General features: G+C 41.8%; 1 protein-coding gene across 1 annotated transcript in view; it reads right to left on the bottom strand.

The window, feature by feature from the left end:
- Positions 1-893: 893 nt before the first annotated feature.
- The window catches only part of LOC119735284 (SMC5-SMC6 complex localization factor protein 2-like), a 49,820-nt gene continuing 25,352 nt past the window's right edge, over positions 894-25,361 (bottom strand). The window contains exons 4-8 of the mRNA XM_038208984.1: positions 25,004-25,099; positions 22,643-22,786; positions 10,854-10,926; positions 7,680-7,802; positions 894-1,628 (exon numbers count right to left, since the gene is read on the bottom strand). Coding sequence (XP_038064912.1) covers positions 1,502-1,628; positions 7,680-7,802; positions 10,854-10,926; positions 22,643-22,786; positions 25,004-25,099 — 563 coding nt within the window. The 3' untranslated portion in view covers positions 894-1,501. The remainder of the gene's footprint in view (positions 1,629-7,679; positions 7,803-10,853; positions 10,927-22,642; positions 22,787-25,003; positions 25,100-25,361) is intronic.

Here is a 25,361-nt window from a genome sequence, read left to right on the forward strand (position 1 = left end):
TTTCTTCTGCATGTCTACCATCCAAAATTATATATACTTTGTACATTTTTTTTCTCGTAGGCACTTTGGGCACAAAATAAAGTCATATGACATTGAAACTGAACATAGTTAAAAAGAACATAGCAAAGGTCTTTTTTCATGAACATAGACGCAGTGATGACGTCATCATGGGACATGTGGCGTCATCTTAAACGTGCACACTTTAAGTCCCTTTATCTCATGAATGGCAAGTCCATGAACATTTTTGTTTTGCTGGGCTTATATAATATCACAATGTTATAATTGTCTACATGATTTTCCATAAGATTCACTAAAAACCTAAAAGATAGTCTAGTCGCAAAGATGCACATGTATAGTCTGCATTTATACCAACACTTGCTTTTCCACACTGTGATTTCAGTTTTGGTTGTTGTAAACGTATTGTGGCACTTAAATTTCCTGGCCTATATTAATATTTCCAAAACGACATCCATGGATTGTATGTTGAGTGCCCTCTACAATATCTGAGGAACAAAATTACTACATTCAAGATCCTATTAGTATCAGGTTGGTTAGGTAATGGATGTATGTGTAAAGTTTGAAAAACTCTGATTTCTTTAAAAAATAACTTACCATACTCTTTGTGTATCTTTATTACTTTAAAATCTCCTCAGACATCTTTTCTGTCACCACAACTTTCTTACTTATGCCATCTCCAACCGTCCAAAATTGAATCGCAACAAAAAGTTAATAATTTTAATAAATGTTAATAAATTTAAAAAATGCGGAAAAGCTGCATGTTCTGTTTTCAATGGACACACATCTAGTTATGTAACTCAGTTGTAAATATTTTAAAGCAAAAACAGAAACAGTTTGAATTGCAACGAATTATTAGTATTATTGTAGTAAAATGCTTTCGTTTTCAAGTTATATTCATTTATCATTGCACTTCCGATAATCCCAGAAGTAATGGGCCAGCAGTTGACCGGGAATTTGACCGGGAATATGCCTGGGAATCAAAATATTGCCCAAGGCAGTCAATTCAATTGAGGAATAGTTGAGGAATAGTTTGACTAGCCCGCTGCTGTTTTGACTAGCATTTGGCTAGCGGGCTACTGCTAATTTCAAACCCTGCACATCTTTGGACTAGCATTTGGCTAGCGGGCTACTGCTAATTTTGAACCCTGCACATCTTTGGACAAGGGTTCATGTGTGTACAAGGTTTCATCCCATCCCTCGAACCATTTGGGTCAAATTATGTTTCCTATCAACACTTATTTCAGTATTTTGAATCCTCCAAACATTGACCTCCAACTATCTCCAGAGGTAATGCTGAAGCGATTTAACGGACATGACAACAAAAATTTACTTCATCAAGCCATGATCTATCAGAGGACAAAGTATGAACGTGATTCTTTTTTTAGTTCATAAGTTATTTCATAGTAATATTATCTGAAAAAGCAACTAAACAGTGGATGGACCTTTGGCCAGAGAAATAGTAAAGTAAGGTTTAAACAGTAAGTCAGTCTGACAGGAGATGTAGAATATATACAGCTATACATACTGACCTTACAAGCTGTTTATCCAAGGAGATTTTGCAAACCATGTATGCAAGAGAGATCAAATCATCTTCATGCAGTGATGGATTCCTAAATATCAAAAGTTATATTTTGTTCATGTTAATACATTGTTAAACTTTGAAAATTCAAGCATTCTTTTAAAAGTAATATATACCATTTGCAGACTTCAAAAATGAAATGGCCTAATTGCTGTGAAATAGCTTACTTGCTAAAGGTAAAGGTAAGCGAGACTTCCCTTCTCCCACGAAGTGGTAAAGGCCACTTCACTGCTGCAGGCAAGTCGCTGGCTTCGCAGGCGATCAATTTGTGAACAATCAACTTGTTAACATACACACCCCTAGCATATTATAGTGTAGCGGTGATTCTTCCAAATCTGCAGGGATTTCTATTCTAATAAGAAAATAGTCACCTCCGATACTTACAAATGCACAAGAAAAGAACATTGCGTCACCATGCACGCATGGGTACTAAGGTACTAAATTCGGTCCTATTAGTTTCCAAATCTTCATCAATGATGATGACGCACATGGTTCCTCCTCTGCTTATTGGGAATATGTCCTGCATGATGGTTGGTCAGCATGTGGGATTTATGACTGAGACATGTCCAAAAATGTGAGCTGTAATGTTGAAGTACTGCATGTGAATTCTCGTTTCAGTCAGATTGCATGGTGTGTTCTTATTAAGCAATATTCTGAGAACTCCAAAAAGACAATTTCACAGCTAATATTGAAAATTAGTTGTGGGCTGAACATGGATCTTTGGTCTTTCACTTAATTAAGAGCTGTCTTCATAAAGTGCCAAAGACTATTTCAGAAATCTCTCCTTCTCATGTTCTATAATTTGAAGTTTTTAATTTCAAGTTTTAATATCAGCTTCCCATTTCTCAACAAGATAATAGCATTCAAACCAAAATATCCAAAATCTGATTTTTTTTAACACATATGAGGTTTCCTCCCTCCCTTTGCTGCTGCTACTGTTCCGCACACGGTGGAATACATCAAGAAGATAATAATGGTGGATTCCTACCGCAGCGGTGGGCCAAATTTACCCCTGTTCAACTGAGACCGAGCAACCTTAGCCAGGCTTGTGCTGGGGCCATGGTCGTCGGGAGAAACAGAGACACACACTGTTGGAGATTTACAATTTGTTCCTCCGTAGGCCGAACCAGTCCCTTCTGGAGATCGAGAGACGCTCCCAGAAAGATTGGGGATTGGGATGGATGTGGATGGGATTTCTCGGCGTTGATAATAAACCCGAGGTCCGCCGCTAGACACCAAATCAGATTGAGTGCCGCCGACGCGGCTGCCTGAGATTGAGCAATAATGATCCAATCGTCCAGATACCGTGAACTCGTACTGGACGTTATCGTACTGAAAACGAAGAAACTTCCAGTGGTCTGGTCTGACAGGAATGTGTAGATATGCATCTTTCAGATCTAGACTGGCTCCCCACGCAGGTGCATGGATCGATTGGAGTATGATGTTGAGCGTATCCATGCGAAAACGTCTTGGCCGAATAAATTTGTTGAGGGGTTTTAGATTTAAAATCAGGCGCCACATGCCGCCTCCTTCTTGGGTACCAGGAAGAAGGTCGACATGAAGCCCGACCGCGTCTCCCCCGGAGGGAGTGGGCAAATTGCCCGTTTCCCGAGGAGGGAATTGATCTCTCCTTCGAGGGAGAGACGTTTGGTAGGATCAGACGGAACTACCGTCGGTCGAACAATCATGTCCGAGGGGGGGGGGGGGGTGCTCGAGAACGATCGAGTGCGTACCCGCACCCGATCGTGTCTAGCACCCACCGGTCGGACGTAATTAAGCCCCAGGACCCCGCAAAGTCTCGGAGACGGCCTCCCACGGGTCCGACGGCGGGAGGCCGCCACGAGTCTACTTAGTCACTTGGGCCGGTGCCCGGAAACCACGGCCGGATTGGGGCCGTTGTTGTCCAGAGAACGTGCGGGCCCGCGTGGCGCGCGCACCGGAAGTATTGTCCGTGCGGCCACGAAAACCACCGCAACCAGATTTCAGAGGTTTGCGGCGGGGAATGACAAATGTTTTACCCCTACCCCGCTGTTGTTTGGACGCCGGTGGTTGAGGCTTCTTGAAGTTGATTTTCTCCGTAGCCTTCAGACGTTTGGCCTCATCTCGCATCTGATCTTCGAATTTACCGGCAAATAGATCCGGGCCCGTCAAGGGGAGATCTTCAAGTCTTTTGCGAGCACCCTGCGATGGAAGGAAAAGTGCATCGAGCACGTTACCCCGGCGGGTGGACGTTGATAGGGTCGACACGCGTGCGAATTGATCAAGCACTGAGCGTAGACCATGGTCGAGGCAATGAAGGGCCGCAGTCAGCATATCTGCTGGAATCGGCGAATCCTCTTCATAGCCCACGGCCAAATATTCCGTGAGAAGAAGTAAGAAAGACGCTGATTTCAAACCGAAGCGTGAAGCTGCGTCGATCTTCTTCAAAACATCTTCAAGTTTACCCCGTGTTTTGTCCACAAAGGGCCGCTTGGAAGACGAACCACTCTCATCGGCCGCAAGTTTATCTTTTGCGGCGTCGGGGATGGTAGGCGGAGTGAAGAACTTCACATGATCTTCAGCCGGGAAACGAAAATAATCCCGTTCCCGACTGAGAAACGGCCGCCATTTATCAGTTGACATGATGCTGTCGATACATTCCACGCATACTTGATCTAAAGGAAGTACGGGGAATATTTTATTGCTGCTAGATGCGGAGCCCGTCCTTCGCTCGAAAGATTTATGGTCGGGCGGAGGGGGCTCATCAGCGAAGGGTAAATTAAGTACCCTCATCATATCCCTCTGTACTATTAAAACGGAGCTCCGTTTCAGAGATAGACAGCCGCTGTAATCGGTCTGGTTCCTCGTCGTCATCGGATAACTCAGCCGATTGTGAGGGCTGAGTTGACTCTGGTGAACGATAGCCGTCTGGAGGGGCGAGTTGTACCAAACCACGCGGCAGTGGCTGGACAACTTCCTCAGAGTCAAGCGGCATGGATGGATGAATGCTCAATACAGGCGGGGATCCCAGCGTACGCGGTAGGTCCCGTGGCCTCTGATCCACCCAACCGTGGCCCACGGCCGATGCATGCGAGACGCTCGCTGCAGGCCGGGCCTCCGGTGTACGGTCAACCACGTGCGGTATGTCCCGCTGTGCTTGGGCCACCCAACCCTGACCTAGCACGACGACTGTGAAGCCCTCACCGCAGGCGGGGACGCCGGAGCACGACTAATTGTGTGCAGTATGTCCCTCTGTTCCCGGGCCACCCAAGCGTGACCGGTGACTGAAGACTGTGATGCGGGCCCAACGACCGATGGCTGTGGGCCGTAGTCCACTGCTGCAGGGGGGCCCCCAATAGGGCCCGCCCGGCGGCCTGCTGACATAGCCGATAGCGTATCGGAAATTGACTGAAAAGCCAGCAGGAAATCTGCTCTAGAAACCGCGTCCTCCCCCCGGGAGCGTTTGCCCCAGCGGGACCGGTCAGAGGAGTCGTCAGAACCCGAAGAAGAACGGTGCGATCGACGTGCAGCCTTCTTCTTCTTATTCTTCTTTTTAGAAGAACGGCCCCGAGGTGTGTCCGAGGAAAAATCGGAAGACACCTGGGGCACCGGGACCCCCGAACAACGGAAAAAATCCGATGACGAGAGTAGTCCCTCTGAGCGAGCTAGCACGGGGGCCGTCGGCCCGGGATCCCCGGGGGCGACTGGCTCCGTATCGCTCATAATGCACCCGGCCGACAGCGCCTCAGGCCCCGTGGGCTGAGCGAGCGCTGGACGGACCGGTAGCCTGTGCAATAGCCCATCCCGACAACCAGTGGTGTTCGGCACTGTGTCGGGAGGGCACGGGTGACTAGAGCCCACCGAAGTGTGACGGCTAGTCCCCTCGGGCTGCCCCGTGATCGGGGGAGGGCTAGGTGCCAAAGCGGCGCTCGTTGCCGAGCCACGCTTGCCCTGACGGCCCTTCTTAGGCTTTGCTCCGGCACAGGAGATATGTTTTAGGGGAACCTTGCCGGAGTGTGCCCTTAGTTTGGGTGTTCCGCCCGAGTTGACCGGAGAAGGTGACCGAGGTCCCCTTAACTGATCGGCGGAACTGCCAACTCCCTCAGCCGACTGTGGCTGAGGGTGCCGGACGAGAGACTGCTGCCGTGGTAACGTCGGAGCGTTAACGGCAGAGTCCCCCGAGAACTCGGTCCGTCCCGTGGGAGAACTATTCCCTCCGGTTAGTGACAGATCGGCCCTCCCCAAACGCTTCATATTTATGAAATAAATGAAACCAAGAACATGATGAAACTCTTTTATTAAATACTTCTCTTAAACGCAAAAAAGGGTAGTAAATGACGAGGCAAACAGCGAGCTATTTCACGCACGTCCTACCCGACCTGCCGCTAAGAGAAAAGAGGACGCTCACGAGGCACGCATGCCGCGGGGTATTATGGGTAGGGCGCCAGAGGGCGCTATTGTATATAACTCTTAGCGGAAAATACCTGCCGGTAGGGGGAATATGCATAAGTAGTATTGCTCTTCAGGTAAGTAGAGTGAAGTAGACTTGACATTTTCAGCAATGATAAAATAGCCACAAATCCATTTGATTTCGACTTCCTTTGGAAAAATTTGACAGTTCCAACTATTTTGGATCATCCATTGATACTATTGGAGGGGTGTTGTACCCTTTTTTGAGTTTTACATCATTTATCAAATAGATTCTGTCCACAAAAAAAAATGTTGTGATGATGAAGAATATAGTTTCGAACAAGGAAATGTTTCAGACTTCATAAAGAGTAGTATTTTTAATTTTAAAATGGTGGAAATGCTGGTAAAGTGTTCTTTTAAAAAAAAGAACATGGTACACCCCTAGACCATAAATGGTGTGATCCACTTTGGTGACATTCTATCCCGTTGCTTGCATGTGTTGTGCTGGGACTACACACTGTACATACACAGCAGCTCAACACGTGCGTCAGGTGCTTGTTTTCATTTTCACCAAAGAATGTTTATGGACGTTCTGATAGCAGAAAGTTGTCTGTTTTGGAGGATAAAAGGTGGTGAGATTTTCAAGAAGCGTACGTGAGTTTGGGAGACTTACAGTCACACAACGGCCCGATCGACCAACTGAACACTAAATAAATTTTGCATCACACAATGTGCCATGTATTTTGAAAGTGCGGAGCACTTTTATGGATAATGCGTTGCAAAATGCGATGTGAAAATCAAACAGGGAAAATCGAACACTGCTTACTCGTGTGGGTGCTGAGGGGCTATTTACTGTGGTATAAAATAGATAATATTATAAGGTTTAACAGGAAAGAGAGTCCCGGATGTTGGCTGTTAATTCCTTCCTTCAGTTTTCCAGAGTACTTACTCTTCTTTCATTTATCTTGCATCCCCGTACCTGCAGCGGCTTTTGGCCTTGTTCAGGACAAATATGCTTAAAAACAAGTATCAAAATCCAGCAAAGAATGATCAATGTTATATCTTCCCCCAAACTTTGCCTAAACTTGTGTGAATTTCATCATTATTGGCCCGAGACTTTTGACCTGAAATATCTCTGCTGCTCAATGCCCCTTGTGTCCAAATTGATAGCATTTTGGCAAATACTTGCAAATAAGAGTGATTTGAAAAACATGCAGATATATGGTTATAAATTTACAACTGGTAAGAGTCCCCAACATTCTTTTATTCAACTAAAAAAAAAAGGAATTTGTATCAAAATTATTGATGGTTTGAAATGAACCATTGCTCTGCCAAACATCTTCTTTTTAAATACTTCATCCATTTACAGATCAATACATATTTGTCATTTTGTTTATATATAGACACAGCTGGCACTGAGGCATGCCTTGTGACCTATGCGCTCTGTACACGACAGATTGACAAATATTTTACCAGCATGAATGGACACAAAACATTGAACAGGTAAGTAGAACGATGTCTACTTTGACATACCATGGACATACTACCCCTATAATCGGTGTGTTTCATTCAATTATAACAAATGCAAATGGTATACATTACCTTTAACATAGAACAAAATCAAAGTGAGATATAAATCATTCTTTGTAAGATATAATACTATGGCCCATTTTATGCCTTCTATTATTCTCACCTCTCATGTGTAAGCAGACACTGTGTAATGATCTTTATAACTTGCTGCAAATTGTAACCTGGGAGACAGTTTGGTTTGGTCTCACATCCAGGAATCTCAGACTTCTTCTTGTCCTGACCGTACCTAAAGGTATCAAAACTTTTATTGAGAAATGGCCGCATTTCTTTTTAACAAACAATAAACACTACTGATTTTTCAACTACAGTGAATTTCCCAGCGAACACTTCATGATGTCAACTTTTCATCGCATTCGCACTCACATGAAGGTAGAAACAGCCACAAGGCTTTGTAAATCTGTGACTATTATGTAGATTCTCTGTGACCTTGGCAATACGATAAGTAAACAATACTGACTCCTGCTTAAAAAGAAAGGCATTTAAAAGTGGGGGTGTTTGGGAGGGGGCTTAGGTAGCCACTGTCACTGCGGGTATTTCCATGATGCACACATGCATTATAATTACATGTACAGTACATCTTTTTATCCGCTATCTAATATACAGTCTTAAAGAGGTTGTGGAATGCTCGAAGACATTTCCGTCATTTTTCGGGTATATGTAGCCTAAGGTGTGATGAAATAAAAACGACTATTGTTTCTGTCATGAAATGAGTACAAAAGGTACTTTTGAGAGCTGTTTTTCAGGTCCAGTTTCGACCCGAACGTGCAACTGTGTAAAAGTCGTCGTTGCGGGCAGCAAACAAAACACAGTAAATCGTGACGTAATAAACAGGACTCGTGTATGCTACTGTGCATCGGGAGTCCTGTTTATTACGTCACGATTTACTGTGTTTTGTTTGCTGCCCGCAACGACGACATTTACACAGTTGCACGTTCAGGTCGAAACTGGACCTGAAAAACAGCTCTCAAAAGTACCTTTTGTACTCATTTCATGACAGAAACAATAGTCGTTTTTATTTCATCACACCTTAGGCTACATATACCCGAAAAATGACGGAAATGTCTTCGAGCATTCCACATCCTCTTTAATGTTACGGTCTTCATTCACAAGTACTGTTGCCCATCATCGTTAAGAAAGGGAGTGTTGCAGAACACCAGTGGTAGAGACATTTGAATGAACTGTTGACGATGCCAGACGTCCATGCAGTGTTCAAGCCAGGATGAAATTATAGCATAGGGACATTTGAAATGAGGAGTAATGCGAATGCGCAGCACAAAGCCCTAATGGCATGGGGTCAAGATTTTGGATTCTACTAGATGTTCAGTGGTGCAATCTGAGGCGATTCCTGGCCACTTCCTCTTATTTTTTTGGGCAGAAGTATTTATAACTAGAGTTTGTGGTACAAACACACTGGGTTGGGCTAGCATATGTTTGTATTGATGGCAGGAAATATGACTGCTTAATGAACAGAATATAGTGCCTTTTTGCTTTAATAGTTGATTGTTGATCGTTGATGTTGATTGTTGCTGTCGATTGATTGTTGATGTTGTTAGTTGATATTGATTGATGATTGTTGATGTCGATTGTTGATGATGATTGTTGATGTTGATTGTTGATGTTGATAGTTGATGTTAATTGTTGATGTTGGGTATTGATGTTGATAGGTGATGATGATTGGTGATGTAAATTGTTGATTGTTGATGTTGATTTTTGATTAGTTGATGGTGATTGTTTATTTTAATGCTGATTGTTGATGTTGATGTTGATTTTTGATGTTGATTGTTGACGTTGATTGTTGATTTATAAATACTTTGGAGAGTTGATGGTTTCTGATTGGTCGAGACTCGATCACGTGGCCGTGCATTAACGGTGATATAAAGACCGGCTTCAAAGAACAAAAATGGCCCCTGAACCAGCATTGATCAAGCCCCATGGAAGGCAATGACTGGCCAAATTTACAACAGTCATACAGCAACTTGTAACAATACAGCACTGCACATGCGTTCAACCACCTTCACGTGAGACTGACGCACGCATACGCAACACAGTTGCTATGGGTGCGCGCACGTAATGAAGTTTTAAAACGACTGGACATCGTACATACAGAAGTGCAGTATACTGACGATGTTTACGACGAAAGCCTAGATCTACGATTCATTTTCTTTAAAAACTTAATTTGCCCAACGACATATTTACCTTTCCTAAACCAAGCATCTTTGTAATTCTGGACACAAGGAGTGTCTAAACGAAATTCAGCTTCCTCCATCAGGTAAAAATATGAAAACATTGCTGTAATTTGTTCCGCTACGGCAGCAGAAGTCCAAACCCTGGACGTCGTACACGTACGCAATGAAAACGTTGTCCAGCAATGTCCAGTACAGCCTGGGCCCGGCTGTGGTGTATATAACAATGCTTATCGAAAAGACAGGGTACCACGCATAAGTTAAAATATGGCCCATGAACATGAACACAAAAAAGTCTGGAAATATCGCCGAAAGAAAGTCACAAAATTGGAGCATTTTAACTGTTTATTTCGTTAAAAAGTTATTTATTAATGGGAATAACAGTGTGAGGAGCCGGTCTTCACTGCGTGATAATGACCGGGTTCGGGGGTGACCGCTGTTAATGGACTGAGACGAACAGCGGTCACCCCCAAACCCGTTCATTATCACGCAGTGAAGACCGGCTCTTCACACTGTTATTCCCTTATTATTGATAGTTGATGCTAATGAATAATTATGGATGTTGATTGTTGATGATTGATTGTTGTTGTTGATTGTTAATTGTTGACATTGACTGTTGATTGTTGATGATGATTGGTGTTGTTGAGTGTTGATTGCTGATGCTGATAGGCTAGAACACTACTTCCTTGTCCACTGTTGCTTTGTGCACATTCAAAATAGAATAAATCATGTTTATTGTATTGTAAAAACAAGGATATTCTCCAAAGTCTCACTGTTGAACATACAAAAAAATGAGATGAAAAAAAGGTACCCTTGGGAGACATTTCCATAAACTTGTGCATAAAACTGTTTAAACTTTAATGGCAACTAACCCCAATTTTACCTTATCCTATCCCCACAAATTCTGGTGTGCCCTATCCACGTCTGGGTCTGGTAAACCCAGGGGGTCTGGTGAGCCCCATTGTATTGTATTTCTTTGCCAGTCTGCCAATGTGTCTGGCAATGTTGTGTTGAATAAAGAAGAGCTTTGGAAAAATAACATACAAACATTACAAATCAGGCAATGTTAACAGGACAGTGAAGTACTTATTTACCTTGCACTGATATCTTCAAAGATGAAATTTGACTGAAATAGTGAAGGAGGTAACATCGAGTCCAATCTTGCACCTACAAAGAAATAAATGGTTAATTCTACAGCATTTAGTTTTGCTAGTCCCAGATGGCGAGCCTTGTGTACCTACATTGTACCTCGCAGACTGACAGTCACCTATGAGTAGGACTGGTTATAGACTGATGAAGAGAACTTGGCAGTACTTTGTAGAGGATTACTTTGTAAAGTCCATTGTATGCACTGACTCAAGTCAATGACTCAACTCGAGTCGCAACTATTGGTGCCTTGGCTCAACTTGAGTCCCAAGGGTAAATGACCTGACTTGACTTGAGTCACTGTTAGCAAATAATTTGACTTGACTCAATTCCCCCATAAAAAAACTTGAATCGACTATATGGACCACACCATTTGTAATTTAGGGGTGTTCTTTCATAAGAACATTTTACCAGAATTCCCACTGCTTCAACATTACAAATAATACTTTTTAAAAAGTCCGAAACATTTCCTTGTTTAAAAATATGTTCTTCAACATCACCATATAATTTTTGTAAAGCATGATGCACCCCTTAACATCCAAATGGAATATGTCCATAACATTTCAACAACTTGCTAATTTTTAAAGCTCTGGCAGGAGCTTCTACTTGTCACTTGGTGGTTGGTCAATCTGTCTGTCCCAGGAACATTTACCTAAAATAAGGCCCCTTAAGTTTCCCACAAAAACTTTTGATTGAAATAGAGCAACAGCTACATGTGTGTACACGTAGCATCCCCTGCCCCAGTCATCCTACACATCAGCACTTTGGGTGTTGACATCCCGCTTACTCCTGACAAAGAGCAGAGCATACTGTCATATGTCCCAAACCTGGAGTTTACCCTGGTTCTTTTAAGACCCTCACAAAGTAAAAACAAAGCTCTCCTTTGTTTAACCTTAAACTTAAACCACAACATCTAAAACCCGTGAACTACGCTGTTATAAAACTCCTCTACTCTTCGGGTAAATTCAGAAGCAGTGAAACATTTTCAAACAGTTGCTCAACTTCATACAATAAGTATTGATAGTTGCATGCATTTATGTTGGCTAATGTACCTCCCATACGTCTGTCAATGTGCTAAGAATATTCGCATCCATGTGCATAGATTTGTGACATAGGCCAGTAAGCACAGTTTTGTGATGTCAAAATCTTTAATAAATTAAATAATTTCAATATTTTACCCAATTGTGGTTTCAAGTATTGATCCAACAGGCTAGAATGGATCACATCCACGTTTCTATTGCTGATATTCCACATAAGACTGCACACTCATAAAATTCCCTACTTATTGAAAAATGTATATTATAAGTTATCCCGCGAGCACGAGTGGAACACGGATTAATGTGGGACACGGACGCACTACAGACGCATTCCTTTTTTCCTGTTCCATGAGCGCGAGCGGGATAACAAATTTATCTTCAAGCAAACTTGACGCACACTTAAGATGGAACACGCACACATTGCATCTTAGAAAAGTGTAATACGCGGAGTGCAGTATGGACCGAGGCCGTGCTACATGGTTATATGTAGCACGGCTTGTTGCCATGGATCCACCAATCAGGATTGAGGATCATGGGCGTCGCGAAGGGGGGCAAGGGGGGCACTTGTCCCCCCCCCCCCCCCCTGGAAAAGCAACCAAAAAAAAAAAAAAAAAAAAGGAAGAAAATAAAAGAAAAAAGAAAGAAAAGAAAAAGAGGCGTGAAGACAAAGTGGTGTAAATTTAATGAGTGGGGGGGGGGGGGCCAAATATCCCTGCCCCTTCTAAAACTGATAAATCGAGAATGTGTTGAGAAACACAAGCATTTTTTGGCAAAATGTTTTTTTGCCCACCTCTAGAAAAAATCCTGGCGACGCCCATGTCGAGGATTCAAGTTTACTTGAAGATAAGTATTATTATACTTGTCCGGGCGTAGGGCCCTCTGTAGTTGGTTTCCATGATGATTCCATGATGATTCGTTTTTAGAAAGGTAAATATACCCAGTATGAGTATATACCATGTCAAGTTTCACCAAGATTGGTAAACGTGTGTGCATGTATATGCAAGATTGACCCGACACCTACCAACCAAAAGGCTAAGAATACCAGAACCTGGATTCAGCAGGACGTGTTTAATTTATTCAAAATGTTTATAAATTTCAATTTGCCAAGACCTAACTCTCAACTTAGCTAAACAGAATTTGGATAATCATAAATTAGATGCTGTGTAACCATTTGAAGGCTTTCAAGGTGAAAAGTAAACTGTCATGTAAATGATGATTAATAATGAGCAATTTTTCAGAAAATATTCAAAATTAACATGTATATATATTTCGTTTGACTGTAGCGCCCACTATAGTTGGTTTCCATGACATACCAAAGTTTTTTTTTAAAACCTATTCATGACGAATAATTGTGGGGAGTGTGATTAAGATCGCTCAACGTCTGCTCAGGTTTTCTTTCTTCCCCTTCCAACCCTATTGTTAAGAAAAAGCATCTAATCTCAATCAAAGGCGGTTCCAATAAGTGGCCTCCTGAGAGAATGCATCCCTAAATTTCCACTGTTGAGGACATGACCAAGATTGAAAAAAATATCGGTGGTGGTGGGTTCTGGGGGAGGGTGGTGGGTTCTGGGGGAGGCAGGTGCAATGGAACCCCCCCCCCCCCCAGCCCACAGACCATAGTACACGTATATGGTTACTGAGTTTCAAACACTGTCAAAGAACACGCATATGAATGAAATGAAATGAAAAAAAAAAGGACAAAATAACATCATTTCCCTACCTAACTACCTGGATTTTTTTCCAGGCCATAACCATAAACACAACATTTATTTTATTTGGCCTAACTCAACTCGACTCGACCTCCTTGAACTAATGACTCAACTCGAGTCACTTACTTGACTCGACTCAAGTCACTTATTGAAATGACTCGACTTGACTTGAGTCACAAAAATCAGTGACTCGTTACAACTCTGCTTATTTTGTACACAAGATGCAGGAAAAGATTTCCATGATTACGTGAACTGCCATGACAGGCATGATACACTGCAATTAAGATGTGTTCAACGTCCGCAGATAACAGCATGTTAGCATTAGTTTCAAGTATGAGCCGGCCTTAACACTGACAACAGAAATTGATACTAAATACATTTTTGGAAAATAAAGTTGGGAAGTAATACAAATGATTATTGCTCACTGAAGTTTTGTTTGTAAGTAACTTTGATAACCCTAATATTTTAACACAATTTGTCAAGTAGAAACCATACCCTTGAGGTAGATGAAACAGTGCAAGCAATATGTCAGATGTAGTTAATAGGGGGTAAAGCTTAAAAAATGAGAGCGAGCCGAATGTTGTCACAGTGAACATAGAATGGCCAAATAAGTCACTATTGATGTGTTAACAGTGAGTCAGAGTTGACTTGTGTTCATGTTTAGTGAACTGAAAGATTTCAAGTAGATAGACGTGACCAGTATTAAGAGACTGACAATTTGTCTTTGACATTATGCCTTTAATACCACAAACTATGCAATGTGTCAACCCTTAGTCGATGAGTTCATGAATTGAGTACTTCAACTTCACATGTAAATGAGAACTTGACATGATATCAACCAAAAACTAGAGATCTATGTCTGATTGAGAACAGAACCTAGGGCTTTTCCGCATTATGTCTTTTGTGAAAAGCCCACCCTCGCCGCAGACTAACATCGTTGAAAGGAAATTCACATCTTTTACCGATTGGAAACCACAAGGTACTTCCTGTTTCAACCGCATGGAAGGGTCATGTGTACTTGCACATTTTGTCAAAAATGAAGACCCTGGATCATTCTATCAATTCCAGTCAAAAGCAGAATCAGGTCTCTCACAATTGATTTTACATTGATTTTCAAAGATAGATTAAATCTGGAAATCTTTGGTTGCTTGTAATCTGACCCTTGATGATATCGTTGTGACATAAATGAAAGCTCAAGAGCTATGTGAACTATGCTAAAGTAAAGCAAACATGTGGATTATATCTCTCGTAGTTGATTTTTCAACAATTTGTTAAGGTTGAAAGGTCTTTTCATTGTAACTTCCGGTCAGGTGATGTCATCAATCTTTCTTTCCCTTAACTTGTTCTTGGCATAAAGCTGATTATAAATTATACATTAATTATAAAGTGATTTCAGCAACTTTTGCCAATCACACAACTGATCAGTCATTTAAAACGTCTTTCAACCTGCCACTAGAGGGTGCTCTAACATGACGTCATCCATATTTCTTTTGTGAAGTACAACCTAGCCAGAGACTGACATCGTTGAAAGCAAGTTCACATCTTTTTCCTATGTTAAATCATAAAGCAATTCCAGTTTGGACCGGAAGGAAGGGTCATGTGATTTGCACATTAAATCAAAATGAAGACCCTGGATTGTTATGTCCATTCCTGTCCAAAAGCCAACTCAGATCTCTCACTGTGAACTTAATATTGATGTAGAATTCTTTGGTTGATTGTTATCTTATACTTGATGATGTTATCCTGACATCATTCACAGAAGCTTGAGACTTATGTTAACTGTGCTATTTGAAGCAAAAATCTGGATAATATCTGTTGCGATTGATTTTTCAGCATTTTTTTTTTAAGTTTAAAGGTCTTTTTATTGAAACTTACAGGCTGGTGACATCATATGTCTTTCTCCTCCTCAACATTATAAGCATGAAGCTGATTATATACATCAATCCGTCGTGTGCCAAGGAAAAGGACCTTAGCAGCCCAGGCACACAAAATGCACTTGAAAGGTTTTGTGCTCCCATTTCTATATGAAAAATCACATCTGGCTGAAATTTGTGCTCATGAAAGTCGTTAATAATTAAAACAATACTATGCATTTTTTACTTCAAAATATTAAGAGGGGGCATTAGGGCACTGGGAACATTATTTGTTACATTATAAATACATGTTTACAACCTTTTGCCAGGCACAAATAATGAAAAACCTCCTTCCGTCCTTTGTTTACTGTTTATTATGTCAGAATGACATAGCCCCTTGAGACAATGTGTAAAAGATATTTCCAAGCTTTATCGATTACCGGAAAAACCAGAACTTGACCTTTTGACCCAATTCCCCCCCCCCCCCCCCCATAATGAGTTTCTTCCAGGCACCCGATGAATTATATAGTGATTTCAGCAAACTTCGCCCACATATATCAACCTGCTGCTAGAGGGCACTCTTACATGTTATGACATCAGCAGTATTTTTTTTTGTGAAGTACAAACTTGCCAGAGACTAACATCTTTGAAAGAAAGTTCACATCTTTTCCAATTTCAAATTATAAGGTACTTCCGATTTGGACCAGAAGGAAGGGTCGCATGATTTGGCTCACACTACATTAAATGCCGATCCTGGATTATTTTTTTCAATTCCCGCAAAAGTCAAGTTCAGGTGTCTCATGGATGATTTTATATTGATTTCCAAATATTCAATCTATAAATCTCTAACGTGATGTCACGTGACCCATGATGATTTCACCATTACGTCATTCTTTAGCACTCATCTATGCTGTAAGGACTATGCCTGTGCTGACTTTGAAAGATGTACGACAAAGATGAATGGCAAAAATGAAGGCCGGAAAAGACATGTACAATGTCTATGGGATTTTGAGGAGAACAAAATATGGCCCACTGTTTTTTGACTATCCTTTTTATTTTTTAAATGGACGGAAAAATCTCCAACGCTCATTGAGGTAGAATTGGTAATTGATAGCTTAAGGGTGACTGTTGTCTGTTGCAAGATTTTCCTGTTGAAGTCCATCTGCTCTTTGTTGCCAGGGCTTTGGCAACCTCAGAAAGGCCTGCTGATCAGAAGGACAACTTGATAGCATTTAGGCAGAAAGTCAGGATCTGGATGCAGTGTCTTCAGGCACTTAGTTCTTTTTACAGTGTCTTCAGGCACTTGGTTCTTTTTAATACATAACCTCGACCTACTTAAAACCCGTTCACACTAGACAAATTCCCTGGGAATACCCTGGGGAAATTCCCGGGGAATTTCGGTCGGTCTGTTCACACTACCAAAGAAATTCCCGGGTAATAGCTTTCCCCCCGGAAAATATTTACCCCCTGCTCGGGAGTAGGGTTGAGGGAGAAAACCCCTGGGTTTCACGTTTAAAACATCTAGTGTGAACAAAAGTGGGTTTGAACTTACCCCAACTTGTTCGGTTTCCCCTGTATCGCATCGCATTTTGCCACACAATATTCAAGTGCTCCGAACTTCGGAAATAATTCGCAGTGTGCGATGCACAATTATATTACAAGAAAATAGTGTTCAGTTTGTCAATCCGGCCCCAGCATGACTGAAATATTCACAACTTCAGTTCATGGTGCCTGGAAATGCAACTTTTATCTTCCAAAACATATACTTTTTTCCAACAACGTTCGTACGAACATGTAGGCATTCTCCATGAAATTTTCCAACTGAAAGACTCCCAACTTCGAATATGTTGCACCTGGAAAATCTCACCAACTTTTGTCCTCCAAAACAGACAACAGTCTATTTTCCTATCCAACAACATATGTACGTAGGCATTTTCATGAAAATTTCTTTGATGAAAAACAGATGTTGAGCTGCTGTAATATACAGTGCACTAGTGTGTGTGCGCGCATACATGTATGTCACCAATGTGGATCACACCATTTACTCTAGGGGTGTACCATGTTCTTTTTTTTTTCAAAGAACATTTACCAGCATTTCCAACGTTCCAAAATTATAAAAAAAATACTCTTTGTGAAGTCCAAAACATATCCATGTTAGAAAATAAGTTCATCATCACAACATAATTTTGTAAAGAATTTTATTCAAGAAACGATGTAAAACTTAAAAAAAGGGAAAAGCACCCCTTATGATATCAATGGATGATCCATCCATATCATGACGACTTGCCGTATTTTTTTCCGAAGAAAATTGCAATTTAAAAGTTTATTTTTTAAGCTACAAAGTCGTTGCTGAAAATAACAATTTGATAAGATTGGTAGTATAAAGAGGCCTGTTTGTTCTTATGGCATGCTCTGACAATGCATGCAGGAACATTTCATCGTAGTTCGCCGGAGCAGCCCAGTCTGGAAGAGCCGGTTAATTGGCCGGGGACCGGGCCGAGCTGGCTGGGCATCGCGCCGGGATAGGTAGCAATTCTAGATCTGTATTTCTCAACTTCATCATCTACGAGAAACGAGAAAGTTTTCTCGAAATTGGCCGACTGGCCGCCCACAAACTCTTGCACAATTCCCAGGGTTTGATTGCGAGTGTGAAATGACTGTGCATATTCTCGGGAAATAGTGCTCCCGGGAGTTACCTAATGTGTCTAGTGTGAACGGTTGCTGGGGTGTATTGTTGAATAGATCAGCCCTGATAAGGGGTACATATTCAATGTGCTCACTGGGTCCCTTGGAAGGCCAGAAAAGGTTGTCAAGTATTACCCTTTGGTGCAGTGAGAAAATGATCGCTGCCCAAGCAGCAAATTCTCGTAGGCATGATCCTAAGCAGTCATCCCGAAATTTGAATAAGACTGGAAGAAGATACTGGTCCAATAATGATAGATCCTCAGGCAGGGTGTGAGTGGAGCTCTAAAAAAATAGCTGAAAAACAGTTGAACCTGAAAATAGCCGAACATGTGAGCACAAAGAGCGAAGCCCCTATGCCGTGGGGTCTGGGGCCCATGGAAATTTTGAAATGTAGATGCTATGTGGTATTATTTTACAGCCTCCTGGGCCAACTATTGGTCGAAAATGTTTTGCAATTTATGCATGTCTTTAAGTTAACTTTTCCTTCATATTGGCTAAACTGCCTAAATGGCCAACTTGTATATGAAAACTGTGTTAAAATTGAGGTTTGGAGTGTGAGTCTGCCAAAGCCCCGCCCCACCAAACAAAAAAAAACTTCCTATAAATCTAGCTCCATACTTCATGTTTTCTGGCTATTGTAAACCTCACAGGGAAATTCGACCACTCCCTTATGTCAATTCCTTGCTGCGAAGAATGCACATCACATGTCCAGGCTTTGCATTTTTCTGATCGTGTCGCCTAATTTCTGCCTATGAACGTTGTATTCCATCCAAATCCATTTCCAGGGATTTGCAACTTGAGGATCAGTCTTGTCAATGTCGGTATAAAACTCTGAACCGCTTTGGACAAGTATGCATTTGTGTTGCATTGACATCTTGCGGAATTAGTAATGTCAAATGTTGTTGGAAAATACGTACGAAACAACACACTTACGTTCTTACGTAAGCAACATGCAGCGGAATGCAGGATGCAACATGTAATGGAAGCAATGCACACATGAACTTTGCCCCGAATCATGAAGCCCTCTATCAGCAAGGCAACAATTTACTAGTCTTATTTCAAGGCTTTATGTTTGCAACAAGACGTGTGCAAAGTGATCTTTCTGATGTTTAAGGTGAGTTATTGTTGAGATCACGGAGTGTCACTAATTACACAGACACAGGCACAGCCACAGCTGCAAAGAGTCCCAATGCGTTTCATGGCGCATGTGTGAATCTTCATATTTATCTGCAGTCAATCACAGCGCAATGACTGTTTGTTCCCTGGATGCTGTTTACATGTAGTGTACAATACATTGTACACAGGCAGCGTGGCTAGGCTTCGAGCTGAAAAATGCATGCACATTGTACGGCATATGTACAGTAGCCTACACATACCTATGGGCGATTGTGTTCACTCCATGATTTGTAGAGCGGAACGATTGTGTTTTTCGCGTGCATTCAGCGGCGGCTGAAAATAAAATTAAAATAAACTCAATGCTTACGCGCGGGGGGAAAAGTGATGGAAAATCTGGACCACCGGTAGAATAAAGAGCGGAAAACAAAATATGGCACGCTCAACAAAAAAAGCAGAAATCCTCTAGTAAGCGGAGATTTGACACCCCTGCTCAGAGACCCAGGCAAACACATCTCAAACTAGGACAGAAAAACTTGATACTTTGGCTCCATGGCGAATGTGATGATCCAATTTCTCTAGAGTTTTATCTAGACCTTTCGAACATTCATCAGGAAATATTTTTTTCGATACACTTTTCCCGAACAAAGTTTGTCTTTAACTTCAGACAAAATCGTAGTCATGGTAAAAAAGTGGCTGGTGTTATCTGCATTGGCTTTAAAAACATGTCCACACGAGTCATGTCCATGAATTCTGGGTGATTTCTTTTTCTGAACCTTGGGAAAGACTTCCTCCAAGATAACTCAACAAAAACTGGCCACAAAGAACTGTAGATTTGTGTGTGTGTGCAGGATAGGATTGGAAGATTCCCTACAACAGGATATAAGAGAATGTTTCTTACATGAGGGAGGGGGGGGGGGGGAGGGAAGTAAAATTCTTCTCACTACAGGGATTACCAGAGTTAATCATGGAGTTGTCCAACTCCATAAATTCCTCAGCCCAATTGCATAGCGCTACGTAACAATTGGCAGAAAAGTTCTGCTTACCACAGCAGAAAATCATGCTGCTTAAACACTATTTTATGGCATGGATGTGCTAATGGAGATTTGTGTTGTATCATCATTATTTGAAGCATTTTTTTTTCTTCTGGATTCAGTTGTTTTGTTTTGATCATTGTTTACGGAGGATCTTTTTGCCCAAAATCGGCTGTTAAGCAGCGCTTTGAAATTGGGCCAGGTCCGAATCATTGGAGATAGGTGAGAATGATCTGGGAGCAACTGCAGCTTCTAGAAGGGGAGCTGAAACAGCCATGCAAAGGAGATCTGGAAGTTATCTGAATTCAGGAATGGATACTTGAGGACTCCCAGGACAAACTGAGATTTCAGTGAGTAATTTCACAAACATAAATTTCCTTTTTTGTGTGTGTTAATATGTATTTTTTTATGTTTTAAAACACAGATTCGTAATATTGGAGAATAATAATAATATATAGTGCTTATATAGCGCTTTATACCAAAGGTCTCAAAGCGCTTTGCAATTATTACCCCTGTTCATCAGGCCATGAGACCAGTTTCTGCAGCAGCTCAAGATCAGCCCAATATGGTCTCTACCTTCACAGGTACCCATTTATACTCCTGGGTGGAGAGAGGTAATTGTAGTAAAGTGTCTTGCCCAAGAACACAAGCTCCATGTTCCCTGTCCGGTTTCGAACCAACGTACCGCGGCAAGTGAGCCGAACACCGTAACCATTATACCACAGCGCTCCACAGAACTATAATTTTTTTTTCAAAATTGGTGCTGGTGCATGCACCTGGTCACTCAGTCCACCATGTACAGTGATGCAGATCAGCGGTTCAGCTAGAGCACTAGACATTGGACCAACATAGCAACTGGCAGGATGGTACACTTGATGCAATGAATCACAGCCAGGGCTGTGTGATATGTCATGCATATAGTGACGACAAGGCTAAAAATGATGGCAGCACACTTGAACCCTTTTTTTAAATATATTTTTTTTCAAATACATTATTTTGCCAAATGTGGCAATAAAATCGTCGCAGAGCTGACATACTGATGAATAAGCGAAAACCCTGTTTCGAGTAATTCGCGTTTGAAATTGGACATTTTTGTGGGCATCGTATTTTACCATTAATGTTTCGATAATAACCCTTTTAGTGTATATTCGAAATAGAATAGGAAACGTAGTATCCATTAGGCCAAAAAAAAAAAGTCTCCGGTTTCTGGTATGGAGCTTGTCCCAAAAGTGGTGCGGCGACGCGGCTTTTTTTTTTTTTTACCTGTTTTTTTTTTTTTTTGGCTTCAAATGTCGGCTGATGACTGCAACTGGTGCCCGACTAAACGTAGTGCAAATATATGGGAGTCCAGAGAGGCCACATAAAGCTTATTCTCGATCATAACCCCATCTAAAAACACGTTAAAATTGTGCAGCAGCAGGATTCGAGTCAAACCAGTGAGTTTGGCGGTTTTGAGACATCATCTTGTATTGAAAAAAAAACTTTTTCATTTTGCCGACGCGCATGGCTACGGCGACGCGCGCATACCAGAAACCGGAGACTTTTTTTTTTGGGCCTTAGGTCACTTATTTAATCAGAAGTATTGTGCGATATGAATTTATTTGATCGTAAACGTATTCGTCAGTTTGTATTCTTCAAATTAACAAAATCTCCAATAGCCGGTTGATCTTCACACTGTTTGTATGCAATTTGTCAGTTTGTCTGATCGCGCGCACGCGCGCGCCAATCTGACAAAAACCATTTGTTGGTACTTTGACGCACACCTTTCATAAGCTGGTTACCAGCGAAATTCCGTATTCGTCACTAGGTCAAATTATGGATTTGTTTTTGTGACAGGGGGGCTCCGAATCTCAAAATTCAGACAAGAATCAAGAATTTTGGCATAAATACTTAAAGGAGCAACCTTTATAAACCCTAAAAATAACAAAATCTTGAAATCGCCAAAAATGGTGGATTCGCCGGTATGTCAGCTCTGCGACGAATGTTTGATGTCTGCATTTGGCCACAAAAAATATATAGCTAGAATGGGTTACTGTTCAGACAATTATTTTTTGGGTCTTTATCTCCAGGGCAGTCAAGAAAGAAATACATAACTGTTTACATAACACCAGCGAAAATTAACATTGACCTTGTATCTGGGCCTATAATGGAAAGTATTTGGGCCAAAAAGGACATGAACACATATGCGGTGCATGTACATTCATTCTACCTGCATGAACCATGCCCAATGTACAGTAGTAGAAATTGCACAATCTAACTGCAATATAGCCAGTAATTAACAGTGAACTACTGCTGAAAAATCTTACCATAGTTGACAAAGATGGCAGCAATATCTTGAAGTATAGGGCACCACGGCTTGGCATTATGAAGTAAATGTTGGCATGAGTTCATCAGTGACCACATAGTATCAAATATCATCCCAGCAACCAATTCACTATCACAGATGGACACTGAAAAACAATATCATTGTTATTATTTATTTGACCTAAAAATACAAGACAGATTGAAATACTAAAAATACGAAACAAATAACTTCCAAAGGAATAACCTAGCGCACAAAATACAGAAATACTGGCTATGTACAATATAGACGATGACAAGAGAGCAACCCAAGGGAGCGTCGCAGCAACGAAGTTGAAGCAAAACCCAAACTAAATTCCTTAAGGCAAAAACTCAGACAATCATCCAAAAAATGGAACATTTCAGGTATCTTATATGGCTCACACAAGGAAGGATCTCCATAACATCGAGCAAGGGAATCCGATAACAGGATGGAGAAAGAGGCCACTTTGGACCCTTGACGCAGATGGCTATCCAAGTAGGCAATTCTTTTGTCAAGTGTTTTCGTCTTAGCATCAAAAATTTGCTTATGAGATTGCGGATTCTCACGTCTCAGCAAGTCTTTGGCCTCAGAGGACAAGGAAGGGGTAGAAAAGAATCTATCAGTGTCCGCTTTATTGGTGTTGAACATGCCTGCAAACCTGCTCGGTCCACAAGAGAGAGAGTGCTTGTTTTGCAGCTGACAAAGGGACTCATTCATAGAGTCAGCACACATTCTATCAATAGGAAAAGTGGGCTGCGAAGGCTTATATTTACGAGTACCAGAATCTCTGCGATATGAAGGTCGAGTAGATTCGACTGGGGAAGGGGGTGGAAACTGAAGGATCTTACCCACTGCCGTCATCGTAAGATTAGCCCGTTGGACATTGGAGAGACTATCTTCATCCACTGTCTGGCCCGAGGAAAAAGAAGACCTTGAAGGAGATCTAGAATGTGAGTGTCGGCTTCGATGACCAGAATCCGACTGTGAGTAATCACGATCATGACGAGAAGAACGATGTCGGCGCCGATGTCGATCGTCGGAGTCCGAGCGGGACCGCGCATGAGACCGGGAACGGCGCCGTGAATTGCGGCGTTCTCTCCCCGCCCGGCTGGTGTGTTCACTGAAGCGTTGCGGAGAACGGAGTCTTTGTCCTGTGAAAGGTACGCCATGATCTCGCGGAGAATGTGAAGAATTACCCTGATAAGGTGTGTAATGGTGTGAAAATCCTATCGGAAAAGTCTGGGGATAAACCCGCAGGGTCGTAGGCTGGAACACTGAGTGGATACGGAGTGTGAGAATTGTGGTCGAACTGACGAGGATCGTTCGGGAAAAAGGACCACGTGTGAGGCTCCGAATGATGAAGAAAATCTCGCCGAGATTTGCTTGTAAAACTAGGTTGAGAATACGAACCCGTAGTATGGCTGACTGAAGATGATGGTGGTGGTGGTGCCCCAAGCCTCTGTGACCTGGCGGGGCTGGTCGGATTACCGAGGGACCTTTGGGTTTCGAACGCCAAGCCCCGCCGTCCCGCCTGCACATGCGAGTCGACCTGTTGTTCCGAAGCATGCATGTGCTCCTGCAGACTGCCGTAAGAATGCGAGATTTGTCGGAAAGTGGCCGTAATTCTCATTGGAGAATTCTTTGACCCCGGAGAAATTCCAACTGCCGAACCCGGGAGATTGGACCCAGTCGTAGCAGAGGAATTATCACGCTTGGATTGAGTAGAGGGTGACTTTCCAGTAGAAGGGCTTGAGACAGTTTTCTTCTTGTTTTTGGCAGAGTCCGCCATTTTGTAATCACAGCGAGAACAGCTAAAAATTGTACGTCTTTACACTACACGTCGCTGAAAAACTAGAACGAGCTATTACGTTACAGGGTCCTTTGTGGGCGTGGGGCATGCAGTGGGCAATGAGGGTGTGGCTTGGGCGCTATTCTTTTCAGCGAATGTTTGTGCGCATGCGCGCTGATATGCAAATGTAGGTAAACAGAGGTGAGGTATTTTCTGTAATGGAAATCTAATGTTTGTTGACAAAACAATGACGGCACACATTCCTCCCAATTACAGTAAACATATTTTTATCTGAAAGTTATACTCTATTCCCATCAAGAAAATAAATAATTATGTACATGATATACCCCTTAGCTCGAAACATCAGCACTGGTACCTCTGTTGATCTCACTTCATATTAAAAAAACAACAACTCTGATTTATCATGAAGCAAAATGTACCAAAAGTTAAAAAGATTTTGCCCTCAAGGGGAAATTAAAAAAAATACTACCAAGCATGAGTTAAGTTGCATCTAAAATGACTAAACATGAAAGGTAAGTAAATTGAGTAACTCACAAAGTTGTAAAAGCCACAGCATGACTGGATCTGGACATTTCTTCCCTGTGTACATGTCTAATATAAGCCGAGACATCAGCAATTCCTTTAGTTCATCTGGATTGGATAGAAAAAGAAAAATTGAGAAATATTAAGAGAATTATCTTGATTACTTTTTCTAAAAATGTACGAATATACCAACTAACATATAAATCCCTGCCTGTGTAATAATACATTTTGAAATGAAAGGTAGGTAGTGTGTACATTAACAGGAATATACAACATCTGCTTTTGCTGTAATTTTCAGAAATCACTGGATTTGGGGGTTATTATTTTATAACAAATATTGTATCAGTGGCGGCGAAATGGTTTTCAAAGG

The sequence above is a fragment of the Patiria miniata genome, unplaced genomic scaffold, assembly GCF_015706575.1.
Source record: "Patiria miniata isolate m_02_andy unplaced genomic scaffold, ASM1570657v1 HiC_scaffold_10, whole genome shotgun sequence".
Classification (NCBI taxonomy): domain Eukaryota; kingdom Metazoa; phylum Echinodermata; class Asteroidea; order Valvatida; family Asterinidae; genus Patiria; species Patiria miniata.